Genomic DNA, 14,230 nt, shown 5'->3' with positions numbered 1-14,230 from the left:
GGTGAAGCTTGAACACTTCCCACTCACTTTCCTTAGACTAACTATGGGTTCTGTAATGTAAACCTTGTAGCTGGCACACGTAGGAATTCAGAGCTCTGTGAATTCAGAGGAATTCACAGCTCGCCCCCAGCTGTGGGGATGGGAGTGAGCGAGCCCAGGTGGGTAACGTAACACACGTTCTCTGTCCGAGCAGGTTACAAGCCCTGTGACCCGCAGGTGATCCGGGACCGCGTGGCTCACATGGAGTTCTGCTACCAGGAGCTCTGCCAGCTCGCGGCCGAGCGCCGCGCGCGCCTCGAGGAGTCCCGGCGCCTCTGGAAATTCTTCTGGGAAATGGCTGAAGAGGAGGGCTGGATCAGGGAGAAGGAGCAGATCCTGTCATCTGATGACTACGGGAAGGACCTAACCAGTGTCGTCCGACTCTTGAGTAAACACAAGGCGTTTGAGGATGAGATGAGCGGCCGCAGCGGCCACTTTCAGCAGGCGATAAAAGAAGGTGAAGACATGATCGCGGAAGAGCATTTTGGGTCTGAGAAGATCAGAGAAAGAATTAAGGATATCCGAGAGCAGTGGGCTAACCTGGAGCAGTTATCTGCCATTAGGAAGAAGCGGCTGGAGGAAGCCTCTCTCCTTCACCAGTTCCAGGCTGATGCTGACGATATTGATGCGTGGATGTTGGACATCCTCAAGATTGTCTCCAGCAATGATGTTGGCCATGATGAATATTCCACTCAGTCCTTGGTCAAGAAGCACAAAGATGTGGCTGAAGAGATTGCGAGCTACCGGCCGACCATCGACTCTCTTCACGAGCAGGCCAAGGCCCTGCCACAGGAGCACGCGGAGTCTCCGGATGTGCAAGGCAGGTTGTCCGGAATCGAGGAGAGGTACAAAGAGGTTGCCGAGCTGACCCGGCTGCGTAAACAGGCCCTGCAGGATACCCTTGCTCTCTATAAGATGTTCAGCGAGGCAGATGCTTGTGAGCTTTGGATCGACGAAAAGGAGAAGTGGCTGAATAATATGCAGATTCCAGAGAAACTGGAGGACCTGGAAGTGATCCAGCACAGGTGAGAATGCCTTTACCAGGAAGTTTGGGGAATACTGGGTGGAAGTGTTTTACCCCAGCTACCTTTCTCAGCTTGCCTGTGGCTCAGATTCTCTAATGCCTGGGGGATCTTGTGTTTGTTTGTTTTCCCCCACTCCAGGTTTGAAAGCTTGGAGCCAGAAATGAACAACCAGGCATCCCGTGTGGCCGTGGTGAACCAGATTGCCAGGCAGCTGATGCACAGTGGCCACCCCGGGGAGAAGATCAAAGCACAGCAAGATAAACTCAACACAAGGTAAGTGACAGCCTCGTGCTCAGGAACATCACACTAGCTGGAACAAGTATGGTGGGGTCATTTGGTTTTCTTAAGTGGGCTTTTTTAAGATATTCTGATGCTATTACCTGAAGTGTCTTTAAGGCTTCAAAAGGAAAGAGTTGTGCCTTTCAGATGCTTGATTATCAGGTGGAATTTTGCTCTTGACTTAAACAGGCACTGAGTGTGTCAGCACCTTGATTTGAGAGCTTGACTGTAATAATTACTATGATAAAAAAGAAATCAATATAGTTTTGTGTAAACTCCCGCCTTTTTTAGCTTCAGAATGAACCAATGGAGTGTGAAAAGTTGGTGTAACTGCCGATTTTTCACTTGAGGAAAAATTATACTCAGTGTGCTGGTACTTGTCACATTCTAATACACACCATATCTGGGTTAATGATTGCTTTGCTAGAAATACTGATGGTGTGGGAAGGACTGAGGAAACCCTGAGTAGCTGGGTTCACCAAGCTGCTCAGAGCAGCTGCTCACTCAGCAATGCTGCCACATCCTTTTCCCACAAATCTCAATTACTCTGCTCTCCTCTCCTCACACATTTCAGGTGGAGCCAGTTCAGAGAACTTGTAGATAGGAAGAAGGATGCTCTGCTCTCTGCTCTGAGTATCCAGAACTACCATCTTGAATGTAATGAAACCAAATCCTGGATCAGGGAAAAGACCAAAGTGATTGAGTCCACACAAGATCTGGGTAATGACCTGGCTGGAGTGATGGCCTTGCAGAGGAAGCTGACAGGCATGGAACGGGACCTGGTGGCCATCGAAGCCAAGCTCAGTGACCTGCAGAAGGAGGCAGAGAAGCTGGAATCAGAGCATCCTGACCAGGCACAAGCCATCCTTTCACGGCTTGCAGAGATCAATGACGTGTGGGAAGAAATGAAGACCACCCTGAAGAACCGGGAAGAGTCCCTGGGAGAGGCCAGCAAGCTGCAGCAGTTCCTGAGAGATCTGGATGACTTCCAGTCCTGGCTCTCCAGAACACAGACTGCAATTGCCTCCGAAGATATGCCCAACACCCTGACAGAGGCTGAGAAGCTGCTCACTCAGCACGAGAATATCAAGAATGAAATCAACAACTACGAGGAAGATTATCAGAAGATGAGGGACATGGGTGAGATGGTGACACAAGGGCAAACTGACGCTCAGTACATGTTCCTACGCCAGCGCCTGCAGGCTTTGGACACCGGATGGAATGAGCTTCACAAAATGTGGGAGAACAGGCAAAATCTCCTTTCCCAGTCTCATGCCTACCAGCTGTTTCTCAGAGATACCAAGCAAGCAGAAGCTTTCCTTAATAACCAGGCAAGTGGTCAAGATATACCTGACTTCATTTCTACAGGTTGGCACTGTATACTGCAAGCAATTAACAGACCAAGTCTATTGACGGGAGAGCCACAAGCAGACAAATTGCCCTTTTCTCACTGTATTTTACTTCAAACTATTCTTGGGAGGTGTCTGTTGTTGGAGCAGCAGCATAACCTGAGTGTAACAATTTTCTCTCTGATTTCTTTAATCCTAGGAGTATGTTCTGGCACACACAGAGATGCCAACCACCTTGGAAGGAGCAGAAGCTGCTATTAAAAAGCAGGAGGATTTCATGACCACCATGGATGCCAATGAAGAAAAGATCAATGCAGTTGTGGAGACGGGCAGGAGGCTCGTTAGTGATGGGAACATTAACTCTGATAAAATCCAGGAGAAAGTGGACTCAATTGATGACAGGTAAGGGCAGAACGATGGTACAATGTAGCTGTTCCTCCTTTAATTCTGTTCTGTGAGAGATGCCCTTTTACCAGGATTCAAAGGTATTCCCATTAAGATGTGTGTTCCAGACTGTTTTCTTTGTCTCGTGGAAAAATAGGAACTGTCATGTTTCAAGAATGCACCAGGCTAATCTTAGTTAACAAAACCTTTCCCACTTTCTAGAGGCTTGGTAGGTAATGAGCTCCCTACCCAGAATTTGGTTGTTTGAGCGTTGCCTTGTAATTCTTGGAGTATGAGCAGACTTGATGCTCAGGTGGGAGCTGTAGCAGTTGGCTGTGTCTGGTTCCACAAGTCTCAGTTTCCTCTGCTGCCCCCGAGCTGGTGTAATTACAATAACTTATTCCTGTCCTTCCTCTGGAGAAGGAATGTGGCTCTTCAAGAGTGTAATTGGCATTACGTGCACCCCACCCACTCGACTTTGATCACCTCTTCCAGCTTGTCTGGCCCCTCTGAGATCAGATTAGGAAGCGCTGGTACAAGTGTGTCTTTCATCCCAGAACAAGTCCTTTGCTTTCTCTCTCTGGCTGTGACACAGATGCTATAGAACATTAAAAGTTTCTTTTTCTTTGAAACCCAAATGTTCCATTTTGATGGCTGTTGTTCTTTCTGCTTTTGGTTTGGATAACAGTGGAGTCTTTCAAGGCACTGTGAATGCTAGAACACAGCAGTGAGCTGTGAAATGTCACTGATGACCTTCCCATCAGACTTCCATCCCCCCACAGCTGGTAAGCTCAGGTTCTCCTGGTGCCTCCATCTCTAAGGAGAAACTGAACTGAAGTAGTTCTGAAAATGTTGTACCTTTCTTGTTTGGGCAGAGATGTCCCACTGTGTGTGCACCCACTTTAGCCATGCATCATGGCTTCAGGAAAGGCAGCTCTTCTGTTCCCAGAGTTTGCTGAGGGCCTCTGACAGCTGAACCCCCAGGGTACCCCATGTATCCATTCTCTCTCTCTCACCAGCTTGGCTCTAGATCCCAGACAGAATGTGCAAAGGCCAGGAAGAGATTATATGAAAATAATTAAGGGGACAACTAGGACAGTGATTTTCCTTATTTACCCTGTCTCAGGGCCCTCTACTCTGTGTTTTCCCATCCACTTAGGAAAGCAGGAGAGCTTGATCCCAGCCTTCTGGTCAGGTGTTTCTCTCTGCAGCTTTTGGAATGAAAAGAAAGCATCCAAGGATATCATGGTAAATGGCCAGCTGCATCTTGCAGCCCTGTCTGAAATGGCTGGAGTGGGAGACAGCTTCAGTCCATGTCCTGTGTGCTCTGCAGAGGCTCTGGTGGCTGTCACCCCAGTGCAGCTGCTCCTCTGTGCCCCGTTGTCCCTGCTGTCCTGCCTGGGGGACGTGTGCTGGAGCTCCTGCTGGAACTGAGCATTTCCTCAATTCCAGAGCTATTTATGCCGAGCGCTGCAAAAACCATCCGGAGCTGCTATCCAGGAAATCCGTGTGACTGCTCCCCGGCTCTGGGGGGCTGATAAGCCTCCAGAACAAAGCCCTGGGGCTGCCTGCACTGGGAGGGGTAGCAAAGGAAGCCTCTTTGCTTGCACAAAAAGTGGCTCTCCCAGCTGAGCTCCACCTGGATGTCTAACAAAGGACCAAAACAAACAAGCACAAATATGTGCAGTGGCTCCGTACTTCCCATAGGGAGCTCTTTGTAGTTTCTGGTATTGTTCAGAGTGGGTTTTGCAATGGTGCTTTTGAGTTGTTCCTGAGGAGACCTCGCTGGCGCTGCCCTGGGATGGTTCCCATCTCAATAGGGATGGCACAAGGAGGAGGAAAGTGCAATAGGATTGAAACACTTCAGCACAACCTTTTAGTGCAGTTTACAAGCAAGAATGAATAAGGACATAGAGTGAAGGTAAGGGAAGGAGAAGATGGGTTTGCTTCAAGCTGCCACCAACTAGCTTTTCCAGCTGGGAAAGAAGCTGGTATCCCTGTGCAGCTTTCCCTGCTTGGGTGACTTCTGCTGCTCTGAAGCATTTTCTCCTCCATTTTCTCTTGGAAGAGTGTTGGGGAACTCCCCCTCTCCATGTGCCTGCTCATGGCCTCTGATTCTGCAAGGGAGATTTAGTCTAAGGACAGTGGCAGATCTGGCACAAGTTGTGATCTGAGCCTGTTTTACATCAACTTTTGTATTTGTGCAACTTTCTGCTCAACAGAGAACAGAAGTAAGTTTTGTTCTTGCCCGTTCAGAAGGGAGAGTGCCTTGTTTGCTGGAGCAATGAAAGAAGCTAAAACTGCCTTTCACATATCTCAGGATTCCCAGCAGTCAGCTGCATTCACACCATGTGTAAGATTTATTATTTCTGCACAGGCTTTGAAACCCACAGGCTTACAGTTAAACCACAAGTGGTTTTGTCAGTTTTCAGCACTGTCAGCATTCTCAGGGGCCTCTGGGAGTCAACCTGGGGACACCGGGCAAATTCTGGATTAATTTGTGTCAGACACCTCCTTGTGTGGAACAGATCTTGCACTTACACTGTGAGTCCTATGTGTGATGCAGAATTCAAAGCCATTCTAAATAACTGGAGTCTGCAGAGCAAACTATTCTTCCACAAACTGTTCTAGCAAATTAGTAAGAAGCAGTCATTGACAACCTTAAGTGTGTATTCTTTAAAAGAATTTAGGGATATCTGAACAAGGAGTTATTGATATTTAGTACAGCTAGTTTGGAGCAGGAGAACAGACTAAATAACTTCTTAAAATCCTTTATTCCCATTAAAAAGTCAATGATGAAAACACAGGAATTCCTGTCTGTTCCAGCAGTGCCCATCCTCAAAATGCTTCTACTTTGTTATGGTTCAGCCCTGTTCTTCAGAGAAAACTCATTGTCCAGTCTCACTCCAGGTCATTTTGATCAAAACAGCATTGTAGTTACATACTCTAAGCACCAAAGATCATATTTGTTATGCTATGGCATCATCTGTTTGATATCCCTGCATGGTTTCCTGCAAAGTCCTTCTAGTCAGTATTCCTAACACTCCATGGGAGATATTTTTATTAATTTTTTAAAATTTGGATTTTTTTCAACGTAAGACCTTCTGTACTTATCTTAAATCTATTCAAATGCCATGAAAGTTCTCCTTTAAACTTCCTAACTGGTGTCCTCTCCAGAATACATGAGTCTCTAATGTAATCTAGCCTTAAATCTCTGAAATCAGCCTGATAAAATCACCCAAGCAGTTCTTTGCTTCATTTTAACAACCTGAGTAATGCAGTGTGTTTGCCCAGGCATATAAAAGCCAGCCAAGAAAGAGTGGAATCAAACCCAGGGATGTTTGCCTCATTAGAGAGGTTTTTTCCTAAGGCACAGTTTGTGTCTTTTCCTTTGTGTTCCTCTGTCAAAACTTCAGCCTCACCTGGGCTTGGACTCCAGGCTGTTGCTTTGATGGTTCCACGTGTCTTCCTTGCCATGCAATCCATAAATCATTTTCTTGACTGCACCTATAGAGATGCTGCTTGCCTGGTTGATTGAAGGCAGCTGTTAAAGCCAAAGAGAAGCAAACTGTAGTCCTCTGAAGGGTTTTCTCCCATGCCTCTGCCTACAGACCTTTTGCTTTTATAGAAAATGTGTCTCCAAGTATTCCTTGTGTTTCTGCAGTCACTAAATTGGTGCCAGAGAGCTTGCTGTGGTAACTTACTGCAGATCAGGAAAAGTGGTGTCATAATCCAGTTGTCATCAACATGTGATTTATGGTCTTCTGGAGTATCCTGAGTCTCTGGAGATCTCCACTAACATGGATTTATTTAGCTTTTGCCAGCATGTGCTGAGCTCATCTTATAAATTGCCACCCTTTAAAATAATTTCCAACTCTCAGTCCATGTTTATCTTATTACAAATGGCAGCAATATTTCACTTTAAACCCCTGCACAGTGCAATAGCCTAGCACAATGAGCAGTAAATAAAAATTGTCTTCTTTACTGTGTCTCTTCCTTGTAAATTGCCTCATAAATAATGAAAGGATGGAAGGACAGGGATAACTACTCCAAATTAAGCATTTTTAAAAACATGCCCAGAGGTACCTTGGGAATCAGCCCCATTCCATTTGAAGGACCCACCACAACCTTTGGGACTGCCAGCGTGACTCATCCTTCAAGGGGCAAACGGGGTGAATCAAATTAGGCCTTCTGGATTAACCTTTCCTTCTCTACTGCCTGCTCTTAAACACTCTGAAAAATATGTTCCAAGTGCTTCCATAAAGCTTCTGTGTGCAGAACCACACAGGGGTGCTGCACGTGGTTAAACACAGCCTTGGGAAGGTTCTGTGGCCCAGCTGAGCTTTGTGCAGGACAAGGAGGTGCTGAAGGTGTTTTACAAAGAGCATTCCAGCAGGTGCACCCTGCAAGGGCCACACAACGTCATCTTACTGTTGCAGTTTGCAGTTTGCTTGTGGGTTTTGGCCAACAGCCTGAACTCTCCTGTGAGCTTGAAACGAGTGGGCCAAATTCTGTCCATAGCACATTGTGAAACCCTGCTGGCTTCAGATTGTTCTGTGTGTATTTAACGGGTCACAAAAACAAGGAGGTGTGGAACTTCAGAGAGCCCATTAAATAACACACTCCAAAATGTCCTTTGAAAGGCAGCAAAGGACACACACCACAAACTTACCAGCACCTGTAGTCCAAAGAGGCTGCAGAAACCAACAGTGACAGTTCTCATGAAATGTCTATTTCATTTCCTTTCTCTGTTTTTTTTTTTCTGACCAGACATAGGAAGAACCGTGAAGCAGCCAGTGAACTTTTGATGAGACTGAAAGATAACAGGGATCTCCAAAAGTTTCTTCAGGATTGCCAAGAGGTAAATCATGCCCTTTCACTTTTATTGCTGAAAGCTGCATCCTGCAGAGGAGCATTCTTACTCCATATTTTATGAGGGCTGGAATGCTCAGTCATCCAGTAGTATTTAGTGTGGAGTAAACATAAAAAAATCCCTGACCATACCACTGCAAAAAAGAATGTTTGTTTTTTCATGTCTCATGAACCAGACTTTTTTTTGGTCATCTAAGCTAAAGACATAGAAAACTGTCAAAAGCAGTGAAGATTTTCTGTTGTGATAGAAATTATAACCATGTGGAATGTAGTGGGATTAGCAGTGTACTTACTAAGAGTTTTGTCTGCAGCTGTACAGATGTATGTGGCCTGATGTAGGGGATTTCAAGTGATTTCTAGCAAACATTAGTCAGAAGAATAGGAGGTTAAGAATAAAAAAGGAGCAAGATTAAGCTGTGTCATTTATGTGTGATTTACCTGATAGTTTACATGTGTTTAAAATTGTTAAGTATTATAACATTTGAAAAAAGAAATTCTTTCCAGATTTTCTAATCACTTACATGGATTGTTTACACTGAAGACAACATTTTAAAGTTTAGAATACTCTTGTTCCTAGCACAAGGAATTAATCAAGTAATTTTCAGGTTATTTCATGGAGTACTGGCAGATAAAAAAGAGCTTTGCCTGTGAGGTTTTGATCAGAGACTGGGGAAGTGATATTTGCTGCTTGGTTGCCTGGATTCAATCTGTTTCCCAGCATTGCATAAGCTGTCCATGAGCTACTCTTCAATTGCTTCTTCCTTGATAGTTAAAACATGACAGATTAGCAAAAAATCTGCTGTTATTAGCAGCAGCTTCTTCCTTCCTTCCTCTGTGACAGCTCTGGTACAAAGATCCTCTGGCTCTCAGGGCTCTCCTGGCCTCAGTGTCAGTGTGGGTGTGTTCCTTAGGATCTGGTTATTCCCCCATATCACTGGAAGAAAAAGGAAAGCATAAAAGCTGTAGTGTTGGCTGCCTGAATGCCTTTCCTCTCCCTTGTTTCTCTGCAGCCACTAAAACATGGATGTCTCGACTGCACAGTTCAAATACAAACTTACAATTACCCAAATGTCAGGGATTTCTCCAATTCTCTTTGAGAGGACATTAACTTTGGTGATAATTGAAGGGCTGTTTCCTGAGAAAACTTAAAATTGACATCAGTGTGGGGCCTGCTGACACCTCCTTTGGGCTGGAGGGTTTGTGGTGAAGCAGCACTGTCCTGTGGGGTGGAAGGGAGCCAAGGCAACCCCTCCCCGTTGGCTTTTTCCTTAGCACTGCCTGTGAAGCTGGGAATTGTTAAGGAGCAGCTTTGAGCCAATCCCCATTTCACCCAGCAATGATCCCTTGGCCTTCCTGCCTGCTGCTGCCTTAGGGACAGCTTCCCATCTGTGTGTAACCTGAGGAGAGGCAGAGTGTTTTCTGCAGCCCTTCCCTTCCCAGGGCAGCCACACTGTCACTGTCACCCCTCACTGAGGCGTGGCCTCCTGCCCCTCTCTCCTTCCTGCAGAGCTGGGGATGAGGGTCAGGGGCACTCCAGAGCAGTGGGACAATGCTCCTCACAGCAGCCCAGCAGTGATAAACCCTCCTCTGGGGTCACAGGTGAGGGAAAACAGCAGATTTTGTTGTGGTGAGGAGTCAGAAACACTGTCACAGGTTAGTCCTGGAGCACTGTTTTTCTGACTGTTTCTTGCACTCATCATTATGAATGTGTAACATAAATTTGCCAGGTGAATGAAACAGTGACAATCCTGACTGGAGGAGATGTGATAAATGTTGCCATTTAGTTTTCTTTGTCTTCCTGCTCTTTCTCAGCTCACCTTCGAGGGAGGAGTTTACAGCTGACCTTCCCCCCGAGTGCTTGGAAGGCCCAGCACTGTCTGGGCTCATTTCTCCAGGGACATGCTGAAAGCTCTTGGCAGGACTCTGCACTCTGAAGTTTCTGTCCCAGAGTGTGCTGGCAGGATTTGCCATGTGAGCCTCCCTGCAGGACGGGCTGGCAGCTTGGCTCCTGGCACAGTCTGGAAGTGCAGTGGCACTCAGAGCCTTTCCCCCTGCCTTGCTGCTGCCCCAGGATCACAAGGATTTGTCTCTGCATTTCCCTTCCTTCCTGCAGGCTTGGCTCTGCAGAGTGGCAGCCAAGAGCAGGAACAAAGTCTTGTGTACAGGTGCAAAGGATGGAGGAAACTTCATCCTCTCCTGGCCTTAACAACTTTTGGAGAAATAAATACTCCAACTGTGCTTGTGAGGCAATTTAGGGAACTGAATTATATTTTAAAAATCTACTTTCACACTCAAGGTACTAGCTTTTAGTGCCTATAATGGTTGCAAAACCCAGATTTTAGCAATGAGCCCTTAAATACTTTATCTTCATTTCTGTGTTCTGAGGGGTTTATCCCTGCAGGCCCTGGCTGTGAACCACATGCTGTCCCTGTTTTGCCTTCCCCCAGCTGGTAACAGGAATGATCCAGCCTCTCCTTGGGAAGCACTTTTAAATCCCCAGAAGCCTTAATGCTGTGGCTGAGTAAAAGCAAACAGTGAAAGCCAAGCAGTGCAATTTGCAGAGCAGAGCAGCTGTCCCCTCCCCAGAAAGGCAAGAGTAAAACCACTAATTCTGGGTTATATCTTAATCTCCATGTAGACTTTGACTGTTCTAATGCAACCTTGTACCTACAGAGCTCTTCACTAACATGAGCAATTTTCTGTTTAGACTTAATGGGAAGATCCAATGAGGAGTTTCTCTGATTGCTCTGATAAGTTTTCCCTTTCTGAGGAGAAGTGCATTTACAGGGACCATTGAAATTTTAAGGGGCAGTTGAAAAGAGGCTCATGAGTGAGAAATGGAATTTGTAGCCCTGTGTCCTGAGCACACAGCAGAGGCCTCTGTTCCTCTCCTTTTTGGGTTGCTTGCTCACCCAAGTGCTGTTCTAGAAACCAAGCTGAGATTTGTTTTGACATTTTCCGCTCTAAATATGCAGAAAATGGACCTTTTCAAATTCTGTAAACCTTCCTGTGAATGTGGTTTTTATCCATACCTCAGGGATAGATGAGGCAGTCAGACTCACCCTGGGAGGAAATGCAATGTTGGCTGCTAGGATCATTTTCACATTCCATTTGCACTTGGCAAATCAACTGTCTCTTAAAGTGTTGGTTTTCTCTAGTGGTGATATGGAAATTGTCCCCAGTGCCTTTGTACTTGCTGAAAATCAGACAGAAAACAGTCTTGGATTTTATATAATGGGGAAAGGAAAGTCTCCAGTACCAAAACACTACTGGAGATTGGATAAATAAACAAATTACTTATGTAAACCTATACAGAGAAAAGACTGAGGGCAAAAGGTACAAATGTGCTGTGAATTAATGGTACAAAACCATCTGTAAGAGCCTCCACAAAACCATCTGACCAATAAGCAGTACACATGTCCCTGTTTCTCTTGCAGTTGAACTGGGTGGGACACGTGTGTTTGATTCTGCTTATCATAGAGGTGATTCCTTTCTGCTTGAATCAAGGGTTATTTATGTATTGAAGATGGATGCTAGAGTTGAACTGTTAAAGAGGCAGATCCTTGGCTGAACCCGGAGTAAATCCCTGAGTTAGAGCAGTCTCTGAATCTCACACAACTCTTCTGTAGAGGCATCTCTTTATCCTTGATCTGGAGGCATTTTGCATTATTTCACACAGGAATGTTTCCTCACACCCCCATGTATTTTCTTTTCCAGCTCTCCCTCTGGATCAATGAGAAGATGCTCACAGCCCAGGATATGTCCTATGATGAGGCGAGGAACCTGCACAGCAAGTGGCTGAAGCATCAGGCATTTATGGCAGAGCTTGCATCCAACAAAGAGTGGCTGGAGAAGATTGAAAAGGTAGGTAAAGAACATCCAAAAAATGCCCTTTTCTTAGTCCAGGGTGGTTGTGCACAGAGATGGGATCTGTTCCTCTGCAGAACTGGTCCTTAAATCATCCCACAGCTGAGATTTCTGGTGCATTGTGTCTCCATCCAACCCATTTTATTCTTCATTGATGTTAAAAGTCTTTTATCCAAGACATTCACTCAGACATTGGCTAAGGTGCCAGTTCAGTTTTGTCTAGTCCTTCCTATCTGCCAGAAGGAAGGCAGAGCCTAAATTTCATACCCAAAGGGTAAGTGGGGCAAGTGTTGGGATTTGAGCCAATGAAGTAGAAGCATTTCCTGGGAAATAACAGAATATAGAGAATAACTGAGTTTATTCTTCTGTGCTGCTAAGCTGGCTTTCATTCATTCAGAACTATAGCCAAGCTGCCTTTCCCCATGCAAAATTAGGGCATGAGGTAAAGAACACCCAGTTTTGTGATTAATTAAGATTCACAGCTCTGTATCAAGTTATTTGAAGCCTTAATATGCTGTGATGAGCTGTACTTCCCCCCTCCCCATTTCTCCTGTGCAGCTCTGGAGCACTGAGGAGTCTCCTCTTTAGCTCTGACAGTGGGTTTCTGTTCAGTGTAAGTTAGCTTAATTGCTCATTTCCTCTCCCACTTTGGCACTCCATATCCCATTAGAGGCTTTTCTCTGATCTACAAATAGCAATACCCTTTAATGGTGTAATTAGAAGGCTGCTCTTGGTACTGGAAGTTCCTTTTTAGTGATGCTAATACATCCTTCTCCTTTGCCTCTGAAAAATCAGATTGCAGCAAGGCACCAGGGTTGTGTACAGAGTTGTGACAGTCCCTGGATTAACATTCATATGGAATGTTCTGGGTTGGGGTCAGCATTCCCATCTGCGCCCAGCTGAATAGATAGATAGGGGTAATTAGAATGGAGACAATATTTCCCAAACTCTCCCAGCATTATGCTGTGTGTTCATGGCTCTCTGGTGATGTGGCCCAAAGGAGCTGGGGCCTCAGGAAATGCTGTGTGTGCAGCTCTGGCTCCCTGCTCCATCCTGCCTGAGCCATGGCCCCAGGAGCTCCCTTTGGGGAACATGTGCACCGGAGAAGAGAAAGGAGGCATTGCTTGACCTTCCCATTGCTAAAAATCCCTCTTCCAGGCAGCAGAGAGACCTGGGAGCTGATGTTCTGGAAGGAGTCACTGGATAATTGGAGATAGAAAATGAGTGGTTGATGCTGCCAGCAGATGAGAAATCCTGAGTGCTTATTAATCAGGATAATTGCCCTAACGGGCCGTGAGTGCTCCCAAGGAGGTACCATTGGGTTGCTCTTTGCTTTGCAGGAGGGAATGCAGCTCATTGCAGAGAAACCAGAGACTGAGGCCGTGGTGAAAGAGAAGCTGACAGGTCTCCACCAAATGTGGGACGAGCTTGAATCCACCACCCAGACCAAGGCTCAGCGTCTCTTCGATGCAAACAAGGCAGAGCTTTTTACCCAGAGCTGTGCAGACCTGGATAAGTGGCTGAATGGTTTGGAGAGCCAAATCCAGTCGGATGACTACGGAAAAGATCTCACCAGTGTCAACATCCTGTTGAAGAAGCAGCAGGTAAACAGAGCATGGGGTGCAGCAGGCAGGAAGCAGATACCTGCACTAAAAGGAACGGGTAGGGCAGGGTTTCAGTTTAGAAAAGAAAGAACTGCTTTTCTTTCTTCCTATTCTTTCATGTATCTTTAAGAAGAACAAGAAATTCATCCAGCAACAAATCAGACAATGGTTATTAACATGGTAAATCCTTACTGACCAGCATCTGTTCTCCCTTCTGAGGAAGCTGTTGATATGCCCTAATTGTATGAACAGCTTTTATCCTGGTTTTCAGGACCTTTTTGCCATGTTTCTGTTTAGATGCTGGAGAATCAAATGGATGTCCGTAAGAAGGAGATAGAGGAGCTGCAAAGCCAGGCAAGGGCTTTGAGCCAAGAGGGCAAGAGCACAGATGAAGTCGATGGCAAACGCCTTACTGTAGAAAAGAAGTTCTTGGAGCTGCTGGAGCCTTTGAATGAGAGAAAGGCCAACCTGCTGGCCTCTAAAGAGATCCACCAGTTCAACAGGGATGTGGAAGATGAAATTGTGAGTATCAAAGAAATCCCATTCCCCAGCCAGTAGGAAAATGTTGGAATACTGCTGCTTTTTGCAGCTTGTGTGTTCCAGCCTCTCTCTGCTGTCCCAAGTGTATCTGGGGTTGCTTGAAATCATGTGAACTCTCTCTTTCAGTTGTGGGTCGGAGAGAGGATGCCCATAGCTACATCTACTGATCATGGACACAACCTCCAGACTGTGCAGCTACTAATAAAGAAAAATCAGGTAAGTAGGTGCTGTTAGAGCTCCATACCTGCTATTTCTCCTTAGTGCTGACTAA

The 14,230-nt window shown here is 45.8% G+C and overlaps 1 protein-coding gene across 3 annotated transcripts in view; it reads left to right on the top strand.

Annotated features, from left to right (window-relative positions):
- The window catches only part of SPTBN1 (spectrin beta, non-erythrocytic 1), a 116,154-nt gene that overhangs the window by 82,478 nt on the left and 19,446 nt on the right, over nt 1-14,230 (top strand). For all 3 annotated transcript variants that reach the window (XM_059840571.1, XM_059840572.1, XM_059840573.1), the window contains 9 exons: nt 194-1,064; nt 1,203-1,337; nt 1,918-2,674; nt 2,892-3,094; nt 7,847-7,937; nt 11,666-11,812; nt 13,156-13,419; nt 13,717-13,941; nt 14,086-14,175. In XM_059840571.1, the coding sequence (XP_059696554.1) occupies nt 194-1,064; nt 1,203-1,337; nt 1,918-2,674; nt 2,892-3,094; nt 7,847-7,937; nt 11,666-11,812; nt 13,156-13,419; nt 13,717-13,941; nt 14,086-14,175 (2,783 nt within the window). The remainder of the gene's footprint in view (nt 1-193; nt 1,065-1,202; nt 1,338-1,917; nt 2,675-2,891; nt 3,095-7,846; nt 7,938-11,665; nt 11,813-13,155; nt 13,420-13,716; nt 13,942-14,085; nt 14,176-14,230) is intronic.

Source organism: Haemorhous mexicanus, chromosome 3, assembly GCF_027477595.1.
Source record: "Haemorhous mexicanus isolate bHaeMex1 chromosome 3, bHaeMex1.pri, whole genome shotgun sequence".
Classification (NCBI taxonomy): domain Eukaryota; kingdom Metazoa; phylum Chordata; class Aves; order Passeriformes; family Fringillidae; genus Haemorhous; species Haemorhous mexicanus.
The sequence above is the reverse complement of the archived record's forward strand: the minus strand, read 5'-3'. Positions and strand labels throughout refer to the sequence as shown.